The 24,879-nt window shown below is 34.9% G+C and overlaps 2 protein-coding genes across 2 annotated transcripts; one reads left to right on the top strand and one right to left on the bottom strand.

The window, feature by feature from the left end:
• Positions 1–8,266: 8,266 nt before the first annotated feature.
• LOC110442183 (amyloid protein-binding protein 2-like) lies at positions 8,267–16,866 on the bottom strand. The gene is made up of 9 exons (XM_021485668.1): positions 16,716–16,866; positions 15,303–15,951; positions 14,270–14,959; positions 12,886–13,010; positions 12,319–12,424; positions 11,789–11,993; positions 10,706–10,886; positions 10,243–10,415; positions 8,267–9,422 (listed from the first exon to the last, which is right to left on the bottom strand). The coding sequence occupies exons 1-9, from the start codon at positions 16,754–16,756 to the stop codon at positions 9,154–9,156; spliced, it is 2,439 nt and encodes an 812-aa protein (XP_021341343.1). The 5' UTR covers positions 16,757–16,866; the 3' UTR covers positions 8,267–9,153.
• Positions 16,867–17,065: 199 nt separating this feature from the next.
• LOC110442176 (ATP-dependent Clp protease proteolytic subunit, mitochondrial-like) lies at positions 17,066–24,828 on the top strand. Its single transcript, XM_021485657.1, has 6 exons — positions 17,066–17,108; positions 19,468–19,626; positions 21,182–21,278; positions 21,998–22,185; positions 23,183–23,288; positions 24,236–24,828. The coding sequence occupies exons 1-6, from the start codon at positions 17,094–17,096 to the stop codon at positions 24,337–24,339; spliced, it is 669 nt and encodes a 222-aa protein (XP_021341332.1). The 5' UTR covers positions 17,066–17,093; the 3' UTR covers positions 24,340–24,828.
• Positions 24,829–24,879: the final 51 nt, after the last annotated feature.

Genomic DNA, 24,879 nt, shown 5'->3' with positions numbered 1-24,879 from the left:
ACTACTACCTGAAGTTATGCATCCAGGTATCCTTTTTGTTATATTGACCCTTTTTGTTTTACAAACTTATGGCCCTTTGTTGAAAAATCCTTGTCCGAACAACTCCTCCAAGGCTACGGGGCCAATTTCAAGGAAATGCTTAAATAAGTGTAAAGCTCTAAAAATAAAGAAACCATTACTGGTGGGAGACTGGATTGCTTTGCAATCCTTTGCCTTAGTTAGCCTTTAGCTTACAATTATGTTTTGTATAGGAGCGCAGGGGTGGTTGGGTGGGGGTATGAGTTAGCCTTTGGCTTATAGTTCTAATTTTGTCAGTCCTCGACCTGCAGTGGTGTTGAAACTAAACTAAGTATCCTTTTTAGCCGTTATTAATCGTGCAAATACAGCTATTTGCACTGGAATCATCCGGGCAGTCCAATCATATTTACTTCTTCATGTTTCCAATAAATTGCTTTTATAAATTCTTGTAACGGATAAGCCTTTCGGAATCCTCTTGGGTTTTTTCTGTTTATATGAAAATGTATATTTGCCTTACAGTTGCAATTGAAAGGGCATCGCTTTATTTTGTAATAATGGCATGTAAACTCACTTGTAAAATTTGAACAGTTGAATTTACCCTATTAACGCACTATTTATGTTCTCATATCAATGAAAGCACTATTTATGTTCTCTTGCATTTGAATTAATGAAAGCACTATTAAAAAAACAAATAAACGAACAAAACTCAGCGTGGAGAAATTCGATGCATACAAAAGACACCAAAATATAAGGAAAGATAACATAAACCGGCATAGAATACTTGGTGCTCCAGAAAGGTTAGAAATTCCAGAACCACTAATGGAATTCGTCATGGTGCTTCTTGTAAAATTCAGGAAATGTGTTTCTTTTTAAAACACTTCTCAAGAACGACGAAAATGTCTTCAATAGTAAAAGACGCGGAATACTTCAATTTGAAGTTGGATCAAGATAACAGCTCTAACTAGTTGACAGTCCTGCAAATTTATAGGAAAGACTACTATTTTTCTGCTTCTTAATTTTCTGAAAACAAGTTAGTAAAATAAGAGTGTATTGGGTCACTTGAGTCAGATTTTAAACCTTATTCAAAACAAAATAACCCCAATGACATCGTCCTTTGCTGTTCTGCTGAAGAGTTAATACTTTTGGTATGAAACAGCTTAAAAATATTCGCGAGTTAGCCTTATTAAGGAAAAGACGCCAGAGAGTCTGTATCGCCAACCTGAATACCATGGCAGATATTTTTATAAGAGGTTTAAGAACTATTTGCCATTTTTGACTCTGCTTGTAAGCACCGGGAAAGAGAAGGGGACGTTAGGCGGGGAAAGGGTGGTGATGATACGTTAGGAATAGGGTTATAGGAATTTCTGTCAAAATTGTCAAAAAGTCAAAATTTAACTGTCCTGATTATAGCACTTATCTGTCCTGACATACGCAATTCTATATATCGTACGTGTAGATAGGATTACAGGATATTAAAGTTTACATATATTACTTATAAGACAAACATGGCGTTCTCTGTCTTCTGGACAATAGCCATTCTCGGCTATGGCCAACTTGTTGCAGCCGACGACACAGACACCCGTATCGGTGAGTGTATAATACCGTTATAACAAGTTATCAACAGTGCATACAAAATTCCTCATATACATCTAAAGAAAATCAAACATTAATGACAGTATTAACATTATCACATACGTATACATATATAGTATAAGTTATATCTTTATCACACATATATCACAGTAGATTATATATCTTTTACACAAATTCCTATAGTTTATTCTCAATATTTTAAATGCATTTCCATTAAATTATATTAATTGCAGACGGTTAATGTTTTTGCGTGTGTTGCATTTTTTCGCATAAAACCGTAACCGCGAAATCACAAATGTTGGTACCAATGGGAAACACAGCTTTACGATATACCGACATTAAACTATACATCTGCCAAAGTATAACTGTAGTTCATATATAAATAACACATTTATCAACAGCAAATTAGATTTTTTAGCATAGTCTACATAAATCTTTCGATATTTTTATTTGTTTACATTCCAGTTGCCTTAGAGTCGTTGGCCTCGAAGGTACATTGTGAATGCATTGTCAATAAAAAATGAGGATGAATTGCATACTCTAGAAAAAAATTACCTGTGAACCTTTCACAGTACTCGAAACAGCATACATTGACAGGTAAGTACATTATAAGCAATACCTATGTCAATGATCTATAGTGTCTGCTGAGATAAAATTGGAAACATTTGAAAACCGCAGCTAAACGCAAAATCTACTGACAAAAGTCAGTAAAACGGAAAATCTGAGTGACAGTGACCTACATAATGACGTAGTGATAAAGTACTCTTTAGATTATATCCTCGTGTATAGGTTTGATGACCAACGGAAAAATAACCTCCACTATGTGCCTTCGTTATAGCTTTATTGATTTGATAGGAGACATTGCAATGCGTGCCGTTTTGGTGCAAAAACCAATGAACCTTCCAAAGAACTTGCTTTGGCTCTACTTGTCAAGGATCAGTTTTGATGTCACTCCCGTTCTTGTTATTGCCTTTTGTATCGATGTTCTGCCCTGACGCAATTATATATCTTGATTATGATGTGAGCCAACAGGAAGATCCCATAGAGACAACTAGCTTTACACTGTACGACCAATGAATGGTCATTAGCAAACAATGGCTCTCCAGCTCAAGGTTGGTACCAGAACTATTGAGACAGTTCCAGCTGTTAAAAACCTAGGGGTATACTTTGACAGTTCTCTCTGAACATGGAGAAACAAGTGAACGCTATTGCTAAATCCTGTTACTACCAGAACAGGAACATCGGCTGTATTCGGCAGTTTCTAACTGCAGATGCATGCAAGATTTTGGTGCATTCACTTGTTACCTCTCGGTTGGATTATGGTAACGCCCTGCTCTGTGGTATATCTGACAAACTAACTAGTCGTCTGCAGAGGGTCCAGAACACTGCAGCACGGCTAGTTACTCTTACTCGAAAGAGAGACCACATCACACCTGCGCTTTATTCGTTGCACTGGTTACCTGTACGATACACGTCGCAGTACAAAATTCTGGTCTACACATACAAGGCACTGAATGGAACAGCTCCTCAGTACCTACAGGAACTTGTTACCCTGTATCAGCCGTCAAGATCAGCTGCGGTCGGATCAGAATCTTTGTTGTGTGTCCCAAAATCTCGTACTGTGACCTACGGAAACAGATGCTTTGGGAGGGTTTCGGCTACGCTGTGGAATAGCTTACCATCTGCTATTAGGACGTCAAATACCCTGGCCAAGTTCAAGAGGGACATAAAAACTCACCTCTTCACGTCTGCATTTTAGAATCTTTGCAGAGACGTCATGTAAATACCACCCTTTTATTTGTTCAATTATGTGCACATTGCTTGTTAAATGTATGAAAGTGATTGCAAGCCTTTGTTGGTTGTTTTCACAATTATAACCATTACTATTATCCATATGTTGTAAAGCGCCTTACATTAATTTTACAAATTATATAGGGCGCTATATAAATGCTGCATATTATTATTATTAGTAGTAAGACAAAACACATTTGAGCTTTTCAGGATTATGATAATATCTTATGATTTACAAATCATTGCTTGTTCTTAATTTACGTATCAACTGCAAATATAAAACTGTCAGCTGAATTTAAAACAACAACAACACAGTAATAATAATTTCTGCTCTAAATATCCGTATGGGTTGCGTGAAAGTTCGTTGACTAACTTTGTACTTAGCAGTAAGTTCCTTGGCACGGTTTTTACTATCGCCTATCACAAACCTCAACTGATTTTCATTCGTAATTAGTAAAGAGAACCTTATGGATAACCAGACAAACTAAAAAAGGTCTTATAAAGGAAATACTTTCTTTTCATTTCAATCAGGCCGACAAGCGTCCAACCAAAGCGTCGCCTTTGACGCGCGCGTGAATTCCAAATCAATCCACATTGGTGGCGGACATACAGTGAAATTTGACACGGTAACCGTCAATCAAGGCGGAGGCTACGATGTCGGAAGAGGAAGATTCACATGTCCTTCCCATGGCCTTTACCAGTTCACTACTACCATTCCGGCTAATAAAGCTATCATCGATTATGAACTCGTCATGGACAACCAGCAGTTGGGTCGTCTCCATGGTAACAACCGTGGCTTTGACCAATGGGTGAGCTTTTCTGGACATCTTGTTACAACACTCTAAACACGTACAATAAATGAGTAACTTATAATGTATTGTTTAGTGGTCATTTCCACAGATAATTATTGAAAACTTTTGTCTTTTACTGAAAGTATGTTATATCATAAAACAATGATCAGGCCTTAGAACGACATTAAAACTGACAAACGACATGTCCTAATGATGTACCTCGATTTCAGGGGCAAAACACAATTAAATTTAAACTTGGCAAGGTTTACCATCAATAAGAGTAAAATTTAATTACGACAATTTGTAAAACTATTATCACAGACACCTGAACCTGGTTTACAATTAAGGAACAAAAACCGATCGTTCAATTTACTTATCAAAAACTTCAACCAAACAACAATGGCAAACAAACACTTTGTAGAGAAAGGTTCGTGTAGCACAACCAGTTAAATTGTTTATGTGGATATGCCGCAGCGAGCCAACTCTTAATCGACATGAGGGGGCACATAGACTCTTGTTTAAAAACGAAAGGTATTAACCAAATCGTAGCTCAATAACAAAATTGGTTTGGTTTGACAACTAGATGTACATATATGATTATAGCGCAGCAGAATTGACGTCGATTTTACATTGCAACCTCGTACATACTGTGCAAGTCATCGAAACGTCACACATAAACACTTAACTATTAACTATGAAAATATATATAGAAATAGGCAAACAAACACGACCTTAAGGACAGAATAATGACGTCACCATATCACAGTATAAAATGTATCTTAAAATCTCAGGAAATCATTCTCGACATGATAGGAGCTGGATAACATTTTAATACTGTCACCTGAATATAACTCACGGCGACAGGGTAATACAGCAATTTCTATTGTCACAGTATGTCATGTTAAGACATCAATTTTTTTTTTTTTTTTTTTTTTTTACAAAAATCGTTTGGAATGTATGGTTGCCAGTATTCTAATTTGCATGGCAAATAACTCTTCAACAGCCATTTTACAAATTCTTTGCTCTATACTCAGGTATTGAGGACCACACAACCAAGCAATAGATCAAATTAAAGTTGTCTTTTTATAACTTGCTACTAACAATACACACAGAACTAGGATACATTTCTGTCATCTTTTGGTTGTAGTCTTCCATAAAGAAGTTCACGGTTTAACTCTAAGTGCATAACTCAAAAACTTTATGACGAAATCCCCAGGCCATTGCATGTATCGTGACAGGTGACTAATGAGCGAACCCCCTGCAGAATTGGAATCTTGCTTTCCTGTCCTCTACTTGGGGACACAAAAGCAACCAAAATATGTTGCACCAATTACAATAGTTGGCATCTTTATATTTCTCTCCACTTCTAACTTCCTTTTATTTCCTAACGCCATGCTAGGTAATACCTCACTTTTGGCTTTAATGTTGAACATTCGGCCAGGTGAGGAAGACAATGGGTTCTGTCCCTAGGAGCTATCACAAGGAGCAAGTATACCAATATACCCTGTCTCCAGGACACATACACGCATGCATGCTTACATAACACACATGGAGGCACGTTCTTAAATGACCTTAGCTGTTAATAGGACGTTAAACAAAATAAAACCAAACTGAACCTCAGACTATTCCTGAGTGATAAGTGTTTTCTGACTGAACAGATAATTTCATAAAACACTATCTTTTCCACGAAAACAGAAGTTCTATAACTTTATAAAACAGATATAAATTGTATATGCATTACGTTTCCGTAAGAATACATGCACTGACTGGCAGCACCGAATATGTTTAAATGGAACTGTGTTGTATACCATCATTATGTTAAAATGATTCATTTCAATCCTTAAATATCCCGATGTCTGTCAATTCTACATACGTATCTAAAGCTGAAGGTGTGTCAATAAAAACAACTCCGGTCTTAAATGATGGAAGTTTAATTAAGGTAGTGTGCAAGTAACAGGACGAAGAACATGAGCCTATGATATTCAAGAAAACTTTATGAAAGGATATAACTATTTCATAAAATTCACAACCGTTATGGTAAGTATAATAGAGTAAACCAATGATGTTTACTAAATTTAGTTTGTTCATGTACACAAGCCCAGTAGATAGAGTGCAAGAATGCTACTGTAATTAATACATTTCACAGTACACATGAAAAACTTTTCCATCATACAATTAAACATTGTTTTAAGCTGTAAAATTTTGACACCAAATATGTATAAAAAAATATATATATATACAGGAACATATACAAAACATGAACAAAAACATAATTTTGAATTTCTCCTATTATGCAAAATTGCATTTTCATACAAACTTTTCCATCTGAAAAATATCCCTCAATATTGTAGTATAACTAATTATAATGTTACTGTTATGTACAATGTTATACCCATCAATTAAGTTAGTTTTGTCCCAATACTACAGAATGGTCATTCTCCACGTCAATAAAACTTTTGTATTTACATAATCACATATGTATGTTCTAGATCTTTAAATCAACCGTTATTCTTTCTTCAAACAATTTTTCCACATTTTGTGTCAATCAGATACCCTGCAGTTTTTTAGAAAGTGACCTGTGTAACCCATTACAGCTTTGGATACAGTGAAGAGTTAGCAATGTCTTCTACTTGGTCAATTAACATTCATTACAGAATATATATCCACTATCAAATTTCAATATTGCTTTATTTTGTAAATTAGACAAAATGAAACTTCAATTTTGGGAAATATCTAATTTAGGTCTGCAGGTTTTAATACTAATAGGTAAATTGATATTAGGAATCTACATAATTCTACCAACAACAAAAAACTGAAACAATGTTTAAGTGACAGTTTTACATGCTTTCATTTAATAATATAATAAACGTGTTGAACTATACAATATTTGAAGGATATAAAAGCACACTGTATTAGAATATTAGATATCTGAGAAGTAAATTTATACTGGAGAAATGTAGTGCAAAATAGACAAGAAACAACATTTATATCGGACCTCAAACACCAACAAAGACATCAAATAGTATTTACACACATTCATGTCTACAAAATACCATAACAAATTCGACTGATTTGCAAAAAACAAATCTATCAGTAACCTGTAGATAGAAAACAATTCTACAAAAATAGTAAATTTTTATTTCAGGACTTTTATAAAGGGAGACATATCATATATGTATGTAAAAGAAAGAGTTATTGTGTTATAAAAGTTAAAATATACACGAAAAACAAGAACATGTCAAACAAGTAACACAGACTATACATTCATATAAAAATACCAAGAGTTTTATTTACAAACTATTTTATCACATATTTATTAGTTCAAAGTATTAGGTACCAGAATACTGTTTTTGCATCAAAGGGTGTAGATAATTAAATTTCAAGACAAAAACAGTTTTTTTAAATGCTTTATTTTTGATATGATTATGTGAAACAGAATGTCCTTTTTAAAGAAGTTTGGTTCATCATAAACATGATTAACATAAATGTTCTTACTGCAAATCTCTGAATTTTCCCCCTCAATTTTTTATTTAATTTTCATATAACTTAATAACTATTCATTTAACTCTTAACCCATTCAACCCTAAAGTCACATTTGAACCTTACCAAATCAAAGACTGGGCAAGTCCAATATAAATATGTGGGGGTAAATGAGTTAAACAAACTGTACATACTATATGGGTAGATTTGTCTAGTGGTTGTGATTGGATTTCAATGTTTGTATGTACCAGCATGGATTTTCAAAGATAGTACATGTATAGGAGGCATGTTAGTCTAGTGGTAGGACGCTGGGCTCATGACCGAATTAAGGGTTGCGGGTTCGAGTCACGGCATGGCACTGTGTTGTATCTTTGAGCAAGATACTTTATGCCGCTTGTTCCAGTCTACTCAGCTGTAAATGAGTATGTGGTTGGGCAGTGCTAGAATTGTAGAATGCTAGCTGTGAGCGCCAAAATGGCAGCACCAGCTGTATGCTCCCCAGGGAGTTGAGAAAGATTTTGGCTGGTTGCAAAGGCCCTATAACCTCGGATAATAATTTGTGAACCGCTTTGAGACGACCTATGAACTAGGTTGTGATAAAGCAGTATATAAGAACCTCAAATTATTATTATTATTATTAATGTACCAGTATATATAATGTAATGCCTTGCCCACCTTAAGGGTTTGTAATGATCTTTACTAAGCTGTAATTAAAGTTCACGTGGAAAATAGTGTCTGTTCACAAGAAAAATAAAACCTTTGAACAGATCTTCAGAGGATGTCTATTCTAGAAGGGAATTGAGTAAACTGTGAACTACGGTTACAGTTGCCATCCCCAACACACGAGTACTTAGGAATGTTTCTTCAGCATTGTCTGTCACTTCATCCAAAGTTCCCTCATTAACTATTATTTTGGATTATTATTCAAGTAGGTCAAGTTTTATCTTGTGTTTCATACAGAATAATGTTCCACACCGAAAAATTGTTTTCATACAAATTGCTCAAACCAACTACCTCTGGAACAAGGCAAGACTCAGATTTAAGGAGCTTCACTTGTTACGATTAATATATACCAAAACAGGGCAGTGGAAAATTATACTTCATCAAGTTTTCACTGGAAGACCATATAAACTTGAAAGAAATGGTTTTACCAGTTACTAGATTATAGTACTTTATGCTACACATAGAAAAATATTTCTGATCAGGTAATGAATTGAAGACTATAAATACTTGAAAGAATATGATTTTGCCAACTTCCATTACTATGGCTTAAACTCATATTCTGCTTTATATAATAATTTAAAGATTTATATGTCATTGCAAATAGAGTTAATTTCAGATAGTCATATCTGTAATAAGAAATATGATTTTATTTGGCTTATTTTTTATCAAAAGTCTTTTCAGTCAAAGTTAAAGGTATTTAAAGTGTTATATTTTCATCACAGGCAGTTTTTAATCAACTGTTTCCTGAGATTTTGGTTTATTTGTCTTTGTTCAGTACCATGTCTAAAATCTTCTTGGTACGTTTCTCCCAGATGTTGAAGTCTTCCTGGAAGCGAGCAAAGGCTTGTGGTTTCTGCTGCAGGTCTTCAACAGTGACAACATGATCATACACTGGGTGGTCCCGTAACCACTGGGACAGCTTAATCTGTACCTCATCAGCCTCCTTGTTCAAGTTGATAGACTGTAGTGTACTCACTAGGTGCTCAAAGCAAACATGAACCCATTTCAGGTAAACTCCACATGGTTCTGTAAGGTAGAATGTGAAATAGTGATATTAACTTAATTAGCAATTCTTTAATATCTACCTGTATTTATTATGTAATGTATAATTAGGTATTGTTAAATAGTAAGCTATTTCTGTAGGTAAAATTTCAAGCTGAAAATGCTATCCTTCTTATAAAATTTGCTGAATTTTTCCCTGAAAAGTTAAGTATCAGTACATGTACTTAAAATCTAATATTTGCACTTTGCTCTAGAATGTAACATATAGTAAACATCATAAAACACATATATACATTAACATAATACTTGAGTTCAGCCTGTCAGGGTTAGATTTAAGGATAACATTTCCATCTCAAATAACGAGGTAACTTTATTTAAACACCAGGTTAAGTTTCACATAAACATTATACATATTACATATAATCCTTGATTACACAACAATATCAGTCTGGTAATTACATTATCTGAGCTTTATCCATTTAGAGCATAAATTATTTGCAAAGATGATCACACACTTGGACACAGCCTGGAGATGATGTTGTTTAAACCTTTAAACGGTTTATAAAACGGACCTGATTATTAATAGCCAAAAAGAAAAACATATTTCTGAGATAGGAATCCAAGATAAGACAAATTACCCCATCTTTAAGGATTATCTGATTTTGAAAACGGTTGTTAGAATGCTTAGATCAAACAAAGTGGAAGTTTGTAGAGACCATTCTTTATAAAAACTAAAAAGTAAAGGGTAAGTTGAAAACTTTTTGGGGCCAAATGAATCTCCTCTTAAATGATCCCTGCACTGAAAGTCTGGCTAATGACAATCTTATAAAAAAGCAGCAAATACCTATATTGGTGATGACATCATTGAACATGAGGATAGCTTCCTTTGGCTTGTCAAAGATCTTGTAGAAAGTACCAAGGGTAGCCATAGACAGTAAGCGGAAGTTACTGTTGGGGCTCAAACACAGCTTGAAACACATAGCACTCTTGTAGAGCATCTTCTCGGCATCCTGTAGCCTACAAAATATGAAACCAACAGTTATTTAGCTATATAAGTACCCAAAATGCATTGCATAATCTTTTCTTTATTCTTGATGTAAATATTACAAACTAGAGTAGTACATGTACTGTACTACTAAAAGGGTTGGATCAAAGCCCAGAATCCAGGTTTTGTCTATTGATTCATATTTTCAAAAAACATATTGATTCCCTTTCAAGCAAAATTTCCCCATTGTCCAAATAGAAATTGATCCACATTCGATAACCGAAGTGATAAATACAATATTCATGGACACATCATACAGTACCTGTCCATCTTGGAGTAGATCTGCCCAAGTAAGGAATTCATCTGGGCAGCCCTCACACTGATTTCACCATAGTATTCCTCAACTATACTGATGGCGATCTTAGCCTCTGTCTCGGCTAATGTCAGTGTTGCATTCATCATATCCTTTGAGGAGTGAAGAGCTTTCCACTGGAGAGCTGTGGCTATATTGTACCAAAGATCAATTACAAATGTGTGTTACCTGGCTGTCTGCCAAAGATTTATGATATATTTTGGTTTAGACCGATATCTTTAGGCCATCATTTATAAGAATGTACAATCGAAAAAAAAAAAAAAAAAAAGCAAATTTGTAGAATTTATGTCCCCGGCTTGCATGACATATTGTAGGTAAACATTATTGAGGTTAGGTTAAAATATGGTTGAAATATCTGTACAATATCGACGGCAATACAAAGAGTGCCTAGGATGGGTGGAAAGACAGAGGAACACAAACATTGTTATCAAGTTTGAAGGAATTTGGCTAATATTTGCTAGAGTTATTAAGCGGAAACTGTAGATAATGACGTTTTTCGTTATTCAAGGGGCCATAACTTCGCCACATAAAGTCCGCTGAAAGTGGTCATCGAACTTGGTCGAGCCCTTAAGGCATTTTACTCTGGTACCAAGTTTGAAGAAAAATTGGTTAACATTTGTTGCAATTATTGCACAGAAACGAAGCGTGACAGACAGACTGACAGACGTATACAAACCCAAATTAATATCCCCCGTTTCGGTGAAAGCTGGGGATAATAAACGAAAAGATTTTTTGCTCCCTATTGAACCGAACAGTAAATTCCATGAACAGCTTTCATCAGCTGTATTAACATTTTGACAATATAAATTAAAGAAACGTTAAGCAAATTGAAAACTGGTAACAGCTAAGAGTACACAGTGCAAAAAAAGGAAATCATTTTATTTTTGCAAACACTTCTATTTCTTCAAAGAATTTTTTATTCATGAAATGTACAACAAAATGAATTTTTCGAAGAAATTATATATACAATGCATGGGGTTTAAATGACCGTAGACACTCTAGATCTTACAGCCAATTGAACTCATATGTTACCTGCTGTATGGAGGAAGAGGTATAACATGGGATGGTTGTCCCTGAGGAGAATCCGTGCTTTTCTCAATCCCTCATTAGCATGGTTGTCATAATTGAAGTCATCAAACTTCTGAAGGACCAGCAAGGCCTTACACACAGCACGGTGGGCCAGGGCAGTCATTATCATGTCACAGCCATAGATCTTCTGGGCTACCTCTAGTGCATGCTGGGTAAGAAGGAACATTTTATACACTTTGTAAGTTGAGCTAACAATTAATCCAAACTCCTTTTAAATTACTACATGTACCATCTATGGTTAATTTCTCCTCCAGATGATCCTTCGAAATCCTGTTTTACATGTTAGATTTTCTCATAGGTTTAAATTTTTGTTCTGATGTATATATTTGTTTTCAGAATGAAATGTATATCAATAACATCAAGACAAGCACTGTCACTTACCCATATCTGATTCATTTAGCTGACCAATTATAATTAGCCCTCCCAGTACATATTTACCTTACAAAATGACACAAAACAGAAGAAACATTTACCTGAGCAACATCAAGGCCAGCCTGGTCTTGTTTAAACTCATTTGAGAAATGGCAGAAAGCAAGGAGTGCCTTCAGGTACAAGGGATGTCTTGGTCCAAACATGGATCTAGTGGAACAAATAGGATCATATTATCGTGACATATAAAAATAAAGACAATTTGTAAAGATGTAGATAGTGCTTTGAAAATAAATAAGTATTAAAAAATACATACATACTTTACATAAATAAAAATGAGGATGAGGGTTCACTGAAGATGTAAACATATTGTAGAACCCAGAACCTCCCGCGGATCAGACATTAGCGAAAAAAAAAGGTTATTTACCGATCTGACACCTTATTTGGGACACAACATAATGGTCAGATTGGACAGGAAGTAAGAATTAATACACAGCTCTTATTTGGTCATTTCCATTATAAACAGGATAACAGCATTATGTTAGATGAGGCAGGTTGTCAGAATATTCAGGTGTCATTTAACACAGGTTTGACTGTATACATGTTTGTACTCAAGTAGTTATCAAATCATCCACGCAGACCATTAAGTGAAGAATCCCTGACTGACTTACCTGGCCTGCTGAACGGCATGTATGGCCAGCTGCTCGGCGCGCTTTACCTGCCACTTAGCACTGTAGGCTACCACAGCTGTACATAGGATGTTGATAACATTCACTGTGTCAGTCTCCTGCACCTCCTAACAAAATAAGACAATCAATAGCAGGTTATTTACTAGCCAACACTACAGTAAAACAGTTAATTCAACATCTTTGACCTTCAACAGAAATACATATACCGGGTACTAACAATGACTTATCACATGCTACTTCACATCTTATCATCAATACATATAATTTATATGAATTTAATTGTTTTAATATACATAGTCTAATAAATGATGTAAATCATATTTATATCATGTGAAAAATGGTAACAAGAGTACCGCGGGGCGGAACAATATAAGCCCGTCGAATGCCATATAGTGTTATATACTTTCTTACATTGAAATAAGATCTGCATCATTCTAAGAGTGGTTAGCTGACATGCTATAAAAAATGTAGGAGAAAATCTCCGGACAAAAAAATCTAATACTGAAATGAACAAAGTGAAATAACTTTTGAAAAAATCGTTGAATCAAAATTCTTTTAAGGCAGACAACTTCATATCATGATTATGATGTATACCAAGTTTCCAAGAGATCTGTTGAAATGTAGGAGGAGATTGCCGGACAAAAATCAAATACCAAAATAAACAAAGGGCAATTACTTTTGAAAAAATTGTCGAATCAAAATTCTTTTAAGTCAGACACAACTTCATATCATGATTATAATGTATACCAAGTTTCAGAGAGATCCGTCAAACAATGTAGGAGGAGATTGACGGACAAACAAAAAGTTTACGCCGTCCTGACCAACGACGCCATACCATAATACTTCCGTCAACTTTGACGGGCGTATAAAAATCATACCAATTGACTCGGTTTTCTATTAGTTATTACATAATACCATGGACTGTGCTTCCACTTTATCATAAGCTTTATTTCAAATATTTCTTTAGGTGTATAAGATGACAGAAAAATCAAACTATATAAAATGTAGCAAATTTCCAAAACAACTGTAACTTTATTTTGCATCTGATAATATTGGGAAAAAGTATGTCAACTCAGCTAATTTTGCTGTCAGTTTACATCACTTTTCCTCAGGTTAATTAAACTTTTCATAGCCATCCAGAAAATGTTATACCTGGTAAATGACAGTTTAATTTTATTAAATGTTTCTGCATCAGCTTACTTTTTTCTTTGGTTTAAGATATGAATGAGAACAATCTCAATTATCAATATTTATGGAATCGTATTTATCAGGGTCTTTATTCATAAAACTGTTCTCATGTTCAGATTTAAATAACTTATGCACCAAAACCATATTTTCTAAGATAGTAATAAGTGCTTTGATTTACCTTCAGAGCTTTCTGTGCCCAACCAAAGGCAGCATTCACTGATCCTCTCTCCAACATCATCTGACAGATCTCATTATACAACTCAGCCTTTGGTATCAGATCCTGTCCAAATGACATCATTTTGATCTTCCACATCATCTCAGTGGCCAGGGAGTAGGCACTGTATGATCCACTGAAATTGTAATTCATATTTCGTAGCCTCATGAGCTTCACGAACCCTTTGTATTTGGTCATCCATGTTTCCATGTTGTCTGTCTGGTTGAGAACCACTAGGAGAACAGCCATGATGAGCTCTGCTTCCTTGAAATATCCAAACTCTGCAAGGAAGTCTATCAGGTGATAACCCAGTTTGATTGCCTGTTTTGTGTCATCGCCTGATTTTGATGGATCTAGTGCTTGCATTACCGAAGAATAAGAATCCACAATGTCACTGAGCAAATGTACCTCTGAATCTTGAAGGTTTTTAATGTATTTAAAAAACAGGTGATAATTTTCTGAGTCAAACAAAATTTCATGTACCACATCACACATGCAGAGTTCAAATCCCTGTGGAAGCTGTTTTCTCCTTGCCAGTACTGCAACTAGTTCCAGTTTCCTTATTTTCTCTAAAGCTTTTGTCTCTAAGGCTAGCTGTGCTTTGTCATCAGGGTGGGTCGACTCTTGAAGAGCTTGGAAATGATCCTCAGGAACCTGTAAGGTGTAAATTGTATGTACAGTGCAATATTAATCATGGTTATATAGATAAAATAAAACTTATTTATTTAAAATCTTCCACAAAATATTTCTTTATCTTGCCTAATTTGCCTTGGGTTAAATTCCAACAAGATACAGGTAACATTTAGCACACAGCAAGTTGTGGATTTCTTATTGCATATGGTGAATTATTTAAACCAGAGATACCATGTAATCACAAACCAGTTAGCACATTTCTTAAATGGCAAATTTGAGCAAAACTGATATTGGACCGTATTATAAAATACTGAATTGGGATAAATAGGGACAATATACCCTACCCTATTCCAGTGTTTCTTACCTGGAGTAGTGACCTGAAGTTGTCTGGAGTAGGCACCCACTGTTGGAAAAAACCTTTGATAAGGGTCATAGAGTCCTGGTTGTCTTGATTCCAGGGAGTTGATTTGTCCCCTCTCTCTGGTATCATGTCCTTTGTCTGTTTTTCCATCTCTTGGTCTGGAGGTGCCTCCCGTCTCTCATCATCAAGGTTGAGGACATTTTGGGGGTTGGACTGGTTCTTATTTTCTTTAATGATGGGTGGGACAGGTTCATAGTGAGGGAGCCTCCTTTTGTCCATTGTCTCACTAAACTTTGTAGCTTGTGATGTTGGGCGGTGTATCACAGTGTTGTCAAGGAATTCCACAAGAGACCGATACCTCTTTCTGACCTCTGGGCCAGCATCTGGGTTCAACATAGCATCACGGAATAGACTATACCATTCAGGGATGCTTGTTTTTGAGGGCAGTAAATCTATGAGAATACGAGCTCTGTCTGCATGTGTAGTACCATGTCCAATTTTCTTCTGGTCATTATTGTTTATTAAGTTATGTTCTATAAGAGTTCCAATAATGTGATCGATCTTCAGTTCCTGGACCAAAGCTATTCTGTTGATACGTAGTCTCATCACATTTTGTCTGTCAATTCCTGACATGGTGTCTGTACTTTTTTGACTGCAATTTTTTTTAAATATTAAAACATTACATAAGTTGAATAATATGTACGGTAATTGAAGAAAATTGTAACTGAAATGAAACGAAAAATCAATTGGAGGAAATATATATGAAATAAATTTTAGATATATGCATGTAATTTAACTAAATCATGTTAAAATATTTTGTAATTTGTGTAAACAAATAAAACACTTATTCAATATAATTGGTATGCGTCAAGTAAAAGATTATGTAGCTTATGTAGCGACACCCATATACGTACCAACATTTTTATTTTTGAACCACACATTCAATTCACAATGTTACTGTAATATAATTACTTATCATTGAACATCTGTTCTCTATGGAACTGTGCAGCTATCTGTAATGGACTCGAAAAAAATACTCAGAAATCATGTTATTAATATGTTTAACCAACTATATGTACTATTGTAACTTTTATAATTGAGCTGACAGCAGAGGAAATTGTACAATTTCCTACAGTCAGAATAAATCTGTGTATCTGTGTGTATGTACAGAGTGTTATGATTTAGAAGAAGAAGATCTCCTTAAAATTCATTCAAACTTTACACAAGTCCGAATATTTATTGATTTCAGAAAATGAAAATAAAGTCATATTTCAAACCTAAATGAGTTACATTATAGATAAATATCAGACAGAAAGGGCACCTGCTGCTTCCCTAGCAACGGTAAGTTCTGCCAGTCAACGTGGTGAGTTAAACATCAACAATAACGACAAATTACGTGTCATTGCAAAAACTTACTCAGATAAGATAAATGTGTCTTTCCGAATGTAGACTGACATGGTAATCCGTCGCAAATTTGCAAAAATACAAAGCGATCTGTCCCCTGACGTCTTTGTTGTCAGGAATAATCGGCCATGTTTTTTTTCAACGGAAGTAGAATTATGTCCGAGCACAAGTCTGAAAACTTCAACTTCTACTGAGCACAATATGACAGGTAAAATTAAACGTTTTTAAGTAAGATAAAATGGTAAAAATTTAAAAGACTAATGGTATTTCAAAAATTTGAAATAACGCTTGACAAAACAGTTTCGTTAATATTTGTATCCGGAATAAATCGTATTTCATTTTTCTATTTATCATTGCCCGGAAGCAGAATTTGACGCAACATCTTCCGAAATGGCACTGCTGCAGGTACGGTTATACAATTTTTCTGCTGTCGAGGCAAGGATTTAACAATTCAAGGACTCATGTATCTGTTTTCTATATGCACATACATGAATGTAGCATCAATAACAAAAATAGCTATATATGTCATTCAAATTTCTGTCAAGTTTACCGGATGGCATGCACAGGGGCTCGCCTTCGGGATACATTATACTTGGTTAGATTTCTGGACCGCATCTTTTTGTTGATAAGTCACTCCCGGATACCAAACGGTGTCGGAGAAATCCATGCTTTCATAAAGAAGTGTGCTCTGACCCAACACCAGACATCTATATGTCAAAATGTCTAAGTCTGGTGTTGGGGCCAGAGGAAAAGTAATGTGATCTGCATGATTAATCACCTTTAACGTCAAGTCATTTTTTTTTAAAATCTGATCATACCTTGACATATATATTGTAACAACATAAAATCAAGAGTACCGCGGGGCTGAACAATATACGCCCGTCAAATGCCATATAGTGTTATGTACTTCCTTACATTGAAATAAGATCTGCATCATTCTAAGAGTGGTTATAAGCTGACATGCTATAAAAAAATGTAGGAGAAAATCTCTGGACAAAAAAAATCAAATACTGAAATGAACAAAGTGCAATAACTTAATTTTGCAAAAATTGTTCAATCAAAATTCTTTTCAATGAAACACAACAACATATGATAATCCGTCAAAAAATGTAGGAGGAGATCTCCGGACAAAAAACCAAATACTGAAATCAAAGGGCAATAACTTTTGAAAAAATTATCAAGTCAAAATTCTTTTAAGGGAGACACAACTTCATATCAAGATTATATTGTAAACCAAGTTTCAAAGAGATCGGTCGAAAAATGTATGAGGAGATTGTCGGACAAACAAAAGTTTATGCCGGCCTGACCAACGACGCCATACCATAATATTCCCGTCAAATTTGACGGGCGTATAACAAGAGGCCCAGTGGGCCTGTATCGCTCACCTGGATATCTAAGCAATCATGGCAAAATATTCTCCAAATGAGATCCAAGGGAATATGCCAGACCCCAAGGCCAATCCTTGTAATATATTTGTATTAGATTTTCCTTGCCCAGCAATTTTATGTATGGTAATGGGGTGGGGATCTCCACTGCTTTTCCAAGCTGTGACTCAGAATTACTAGGTCCCTAGGGTTGTGGCCAAACCCCAGGATCAATTCTAAATATCATGGCTGCATTCGTCTCTTTATGCCCAGCATTTTTATTTATTGTTTTGGAGTGGGGATCTCAACCATTTCAAAGTTATGACCCACAGGTTAAGTCTGCAAGGGTGGGGCAGACCCTGGGATCAATTCTAATATCATGACTGCATTCATCTCTTTATGCCCAACAATTGTATATACAGTTTTGGGGTGGGGATCTTAACCATTTCATATAACCCTTTTTGGCTCCGTCCCTCATCCCCCTTAGGGGTCAGCCCCAACATTTGTACAATTTTGAATCCCCGCCTCCCATGAATGCTTCTGACCAAATATGATTGATATCCATGAGATAGTTTTACAGAAGAAGTCGTTTATAGCAACATAGCCAAATTGTCCCCTTTTGGCCCAGCCCCTCCGCCCCACCATTTGTACAATTTTGAATCCCCACCACTTAGGGATGTTTCCAGTCAAATTTAGTTAAATTCCAATCAGTAGTTAAGAAGAAGTAGTCGTTTGAAGAAACTGTTGACGTACGGAGGAGGGAAGACGGATGCCACAGTATAAGCACAGCATAAGCTCACCTTGGTCCTTCAGACCTGGTGAGCTAATAATGCTCATAAAGCACAAATGTGATTCTTTTTTCCATAAACTTTAGTGCCTACTGTACTTTCACTTATAAAATTACTTTCATAGATAAGTAGTTAGAATATGATACAAGAAATACAAGATACAAGAAACTGTATTTAATGTGGCATACAGGTTAACAAGGAACATTAGCTCTTGATAGCTATCATTGCCACAAACATACGTAAAATAACAAAAACATTATATTACAAGTAAAGGGAGATAATCACATATATATATATATGCTATCACTTTATATATACATGTATATATACAACAGGGCTAGACGAGATTTGAACCTGGGACCTCTATAGACACATGTCTAGTTGAGTTACTTGCAAGTACTTGGTACTTGCAATTTTTTTGACCGTCTAGTTCTGCTAACATGCTTAAGTCTTCACTCCTTAAGAAAACAATATTTTTAACAGAGAATCTCTTTTTGAATATAGTCCAGACCAAACAAATATTTTACCAGTTAGAATTGACATAAACTTTCGTTTGCATATTCATATACATGTACGTGTATATCATAATAAAGCTCTTTTGTTTTTTAACAGAGATGTCTGCGTTTCGTGCCCAGGAATATACAAACACGAATGATCCACCATACAAGGAGTAGAAAAACCTATAGTCACGCTCGTGCAGATGAAACTCCACCCGAAACCAACATCTATGCCCATTTACTCCAGCAAAGGATCATTTGCATCATGACACCTGTGAGTGACTGAGTATACAGTTAGACTGTATCCTACATTCAGAAGCTTCAGCTAAAGGCAAAGGTCACACTATAATACACAGGGTCTACCATATAAACAAATCAATGAAGCCAATTTTTTTTTGTCTGTTTAGGGTTGCAAAAAAACAAGGGAAGGTAGGTCGATTGTTTTTTCTTTTTTTTTTGTATATTTTTGTGTACCATGTGGTCATGTGATTATTACCGTACTATTTTTGTAAAACAAAGAATTACATAAACAAGGTTCATTTTGAGGCAAATTGTGCTCCATATGCTGACATTTGGAAAGGCAAATTCGAAAATCAGCAGGATTTTCATTTTATTTCTTCGTTTCTTTTTCTTTCATCAAAAAGTTTTGGGTCGGGGGTAAAAAGCTAGGGTCGGTCAGGAACCCTAAACAGACATTTGTTTTGGCCTGATAAAAGCATTCAGCTCAATTCAGATTGGACTTATTTTTATTTAGTAAAATTCACTTCAACTGAAATAAATATTCTTGAGGAAACATACTGGAAACTTTATGAAAGACTTGGGAAGTTTGTACTCAGTGACCCTTTAATGTTTAAACACTTGACCCCGGTGGGGATCAGCCTCCTCAAATTCTTGAGTTCAGAATGTGATCCCCACCACAGGTTTCAAGTTTCATCAGAATCTGTCGTAGGGTTTCCAGAAGTACAAAAGTGTTTACAGTTGGCAGTCTACAATGAGACAATAAAAAAGGTAATTTGGGTAACACTGGTTACCTAAAACAAAAGTATGATAGATTTAAGATGTTTCAATACGATTTCAATTTTTCCTTACTGATAGGTGGAAATTCTAAAACAGCACTTGAAAGAAACTCGGACAATATTGGTCCACATGCTGTGACATCAAAAGGAAAACTTTATTTGAAACATGATACTAAATTTCATCGAACATATTTCTGAGGTTGATAATTGATTAATTTATTATATGTTCACTGATTTAATCCAACACAATACACTTTTTATTGCATATACTAGGGATGCTTGATTTACAAAAAGTGCTTAATTAACAATGTTCATCTAATGAGGGATTACAACTATGATTAAGAATTAACAATGGTGCACATAGTGCATGCATTAATATCATGAATTAAAATAACTTTGTGATAAAGAGTTTGTATTCTGCAATAAAAAACTTTGTTTAACTTCACATATATATATGTATGTGCCTTAGTTGATAGCAAATGTTGCTGGGCAATTTGTGACTATCAGTGTTCATTGCCTTCTGTAACCTTGGTTAATTAAGTTTTCACTTTTGAGTTCGTTTTTAACTAAGTACTGTGTGTTGGGGTCACACAATTTCACATGCTGATGCTCCTCTATAGATACAGCATGTTGCAAGAGCATCTGCATCTGCTTCAAGGTTTATAAAATTTCATAACTTTCAGTTTTATGTACCGAGAGAAAATATCCTTTGTACAAGTTTTGCCAGCTGTAGAATCCTTGTTTTGCATGACAGAATTAGTTGACAAAAGATTTCCTGATATGTTGTTAACCGTTAATGTTTTGTTTTCACAGATATGTGATGTCGTGGCAGGAAGCATCATAGCCCAGATCCTATACTTACAGGCTGCTAACACCAAACAAACTATCCACATGTATATCAACTGTGCAGGTGATCACTAAAGATAAACAGTAAAACCTTGATATAATGCCCTTCCTCATTTACAACCTCCCCTACCATCAATTTATTCAAGGTCCCATTTCCCCTTTTTCCTAACAATATATACGATTGTATGTCTGTATGTTTGTACCATACCCTTTTATAATGCCAAACTTTATCTGGACATATATGTAGCATATATAATGAAGGTTCAGTGGTATGTAGGTCTACTTCATTATCCTTGGTGAGACTTTGCATTTAACTCCATTGCTCCAATACAACAGCCATCAAACTGCATTATAATATAATAAAATATTATTTATATATCGATACATCTTCAGAGAACTACACCAAAATATCAATACTGTGAGCTTTATTTTCTGTTTCACTGACATTTGATCAGAGTTTTCATTGAGCTACATAGCTACATTTCAATCAAAGCAGAAGCAGGGCACATGTATTTTACAAATATTTTCTTTCTTTTTTTGAGAAATTACCTGGTATTTCTAAAATAGCAAAATACATTTTCATAGATTTTGTTGTTTCCTATTTGCAATACCATTGATGTTTTTAACTGTTCAATGTTTACCTGTCCTATGATATCGCTATGGATTCTGAGTAAACAATCCTGGAATTATTATAAACAACGATACTATTAATAAACTCCAACCATGCATCAAATTGCTATATAAAATATAAATTACTGTTTTAAACCATCATCTTCCCTTTAGGTGGAAGAGTCTCATCAACACTGGGTATATACGACACCATGCAGTTCGTCAGCAACCCAATAGCCACATGGTGTGTGGGCCAGGCCACAGACATGGGTTCTCTGCTACTAGCAGCCGGAGCACCTGGGATGAGAAACGCATTACCCCACTCCAGGATCACACTTATGCAGCCTGTCAGTGGACTTAGTGTAAGTTTGATCAGGTCTTATATACTGTATACTGGGGTTTTCTTTCTTGCAATATCATGAGCAAGGTAAGGATAGCACTAGTCATAATGATAGCAAGCCTAATAAATCTGGTCTAATTTTCATCCAATTTCTTTAACTTCAGGAATTTTCTTGAGGTGTTCCATTAGAAAGTGTTACTGGTTATAAAAGAATTTTCATTAAAGGCAATTTCCTGAAGTCAAAGAAGGCTTTCTTTTGTAAAATCTGAAGTTAAAGACTTTCCCAACATTAAGGAACGTTTGGGAAAATGAAGCCAGGCCTGAAGTTCAGCATATGTTTTATTTAACATCAGGCACCCATTCAATTAGAAGTAAATGGAACTGTCATTTAAACTATAAATATGAAACAGAATCAGATTAGTCTGCACCTGCTTTTCATACTTTAATGATGATTTTGACTGAGAAAAGTTTTTGATTTGTAGTAGAATATGTCTTTGGTTATCAGCGAGATACCATCTATATTACATCTTAAATATATATCATAACAATCGTTGATGTAGCTATGTTTATAGTACTTTATATAAAATTATGAAGTGTCTGACTTTATACATTAAGGTAAAGGGTACCATGACATTTTACTATATTTTCACCATCATTTGTTCAATATTTAAATACTTGATAATAGAAAGAAATGGATGGATCGAATAGAAGACCAGGCAGGAAAAGAATTTGAATATTGACAGATGAATACCTGGTCAAGGGAAGTAACTCTAGACCAGAAACAGCTTTGAGTGAAACTTTTTCTTTGCAATTATAACTGATGTCATTGTACCTTTTGCCTTTAAATGGCCAGTTATATTACAGGTCAAGTTTAAATTTAGTTTGATACTTTCTAACTTTGATATTAACTGCCTCGGACTTAGAGCAGCTGAAACAATGTTGAATGCTTTCTAACAATATATTAGTATCTGCAGTAGGTTGAAGGATTGTTGATGGTTACTTCTGTATGATGTTTGTAGGGACAAGCATCAGATGTTGCAATTCAAGCAGAAGAAATCTCCAGGATTTTGGATCAAGTGAACAACATATATGCCAAGCATACAGGGAGAAGTCTGGAACAAATAGGTCAGTCAGTGTGTGCTGTAAAATGGGGTTGAACTTGGAATTACTAGTCAAAATGTTTTTGATGTTTATGAACATCATTAATTTGTTGTGCTATCATTCAAAATGGAACTATATCACCTGCTTGAAGGATATGTTATCTGTGTTGTTCATTAATGTGCTTTTGGTGTAGACATACTGAACAAGATAAAGAATCCTAAGCAAACCTTTACAGAAACTCCATCTTTGTACTGAATTAGGATGTGTATGGATGCTAAATATTCCTGAATTGTTGAGGCTGACAAACCCATTCATATGCATATGCACATCAAATTTGGTCAAAATTAAACCATTCTATGAGAATTATTGAACTTTGTGTATATGCATCAAACTTACCTGAACACCTATTATTTATCAGTATATAAATGTTGATATTGCACAGAAACCAATCAGAAGCACTTCGCCTGATTAATTATTCATAAATAAGAACTTACTGAAATGGAAATAAAACTTAACATGACTTGGCAATATGTATAGGCACACCTAATTCAACATCATGCCTAAGTCCCATTTTTTTTTTTTTTATATAAAAATTACCAAATAAGGTTTGTTATTCCTGTCAGTATTTTGTGTTCTGAGTGTCTGGTTGGAGATATGCATATTTAAAAAAAACAGGTTTTCATATCTGAATGTGTCTTTGTTGAATTAACCATTCCATTGTATGAAACTATTTGACACTATTAAAGAGTTATCACAAAAGTATGTTACAAAGTTTCGTTCAGAATAACAGCAATTACTGTACATATTAGCATATTGTGATGCAATGTTTTTATATGCTTAACCTGCAGGTACCTTTATGTAAATACTATTACACGAGACATCATATTATTATTCTTTCTAAAAGAACAATCTGATTTTGTTACAGGATCTGTTTGTATTGTCACTTTTATTAAATTTTACTTAATTTTCAGAGGAAGTAATGCAACGACATAGATTTATGGACGCAGAGACTGCCAAAGACTTTGGGATAATTGATAAAGTGTTAGAATTTCCCGAAAAAAATATCAGTCAATGACAAAGGTTTTTCAGTAACTTATTCCGTCTTTGCATATTGCAGAGTTATCTGCTCTTGGGAGCAGGTATTGTTTGTTACGTCATTTGTTTGTGAGAGTTACGTCATCAATATTTGAGAAAAGGACGTAATTTTCTCACACAAACCAATGACGTAACAATCAATACCTGCTCACAAGAGAAGATAACTCTGCAATACGCAGACGGAAATAATGAAGTGATTGCGAAAAAAACATAATATCATTGTGGGATTGTGCTTGGAAGAAATTCTGGATGAAAGAGCCAAATTTACTGGATGGTGCATGTGTATATTGTATATGTGGATATAGGACTGAGCGATGCATATTTGAATGTTCTGAATGGTGAATGGATTATAAAATGTACTTTTTGAAAGTGTTCCAAAAACATTGTTCTTTTTGTGCTATAAGAACTTTTAGTTTTGTATACACTATGTGTTAAAGTGAATTGAATTATTAAAGATATGTTGAATAATTCATGTAGTTTTGAGGAGTCTATGCACATATATCAACTGGAAGTAATGAAA

Source organism: Mizuhopecten yessoensis, unplaced genomic scaffold (assembly GCF_002113885.1).
Source record: "Mizuhopecten yessoensis strain PY_sf001 unplaced genomic scaffold, ASM211388v2 scaffold716223, whole genome shotgun sequence".
NCBI classification, from domain to species: domain Eukaryota; kingdom Metazoa; phylum Mollusca; class Bivalvia; order Pectinida; family Pectinidae; genus Mizuhopecten; species Mizuhopecten yessoensis.
This window is presented reverse-complemented; position numbering and strand designations above follow the sequence as displayed.

Bases quoted from the DNA above. Each gene is read 5' to 3' on its own strand.
- LOC110442183 (XM_021485668.1), bottom strand. From the start codon at position 16,756: ATGTCAGTCTACATTCGGAAAGACACATTTATCTTATCTGA. The intron at 10,887-11,788 runs GTAACATATGAG...GGTACAATATAG, and splicing joins CCTCTTCCTCCATACAGCAG to CCACAGCTCTCCAGTGGAAA. The intron at 10,416-10,705 runs GTACTGTATGAT...CATATTTTGTAG, and splicing joins ATCTACTCCAAGATGGACAG to GCTACAGGATGCCGAGAAGA.
- LOC110442176 (XM_021485657.1), top strand. The intron at 19,627-21,181 runs GTGAGTGACTGA...TTGTTTTCACAG, and splicing joins TCATTTGCATCATGACACCT to ATATGTGATGTCGTGGCAGG. The intron at 22,186-23,182 runs GTAAGTTTGATC...TGATGTTTGTAG, and splicing joins AGCCTGTCAGTGGACTTAGT to GGACAAGCATCAGATGTTGC.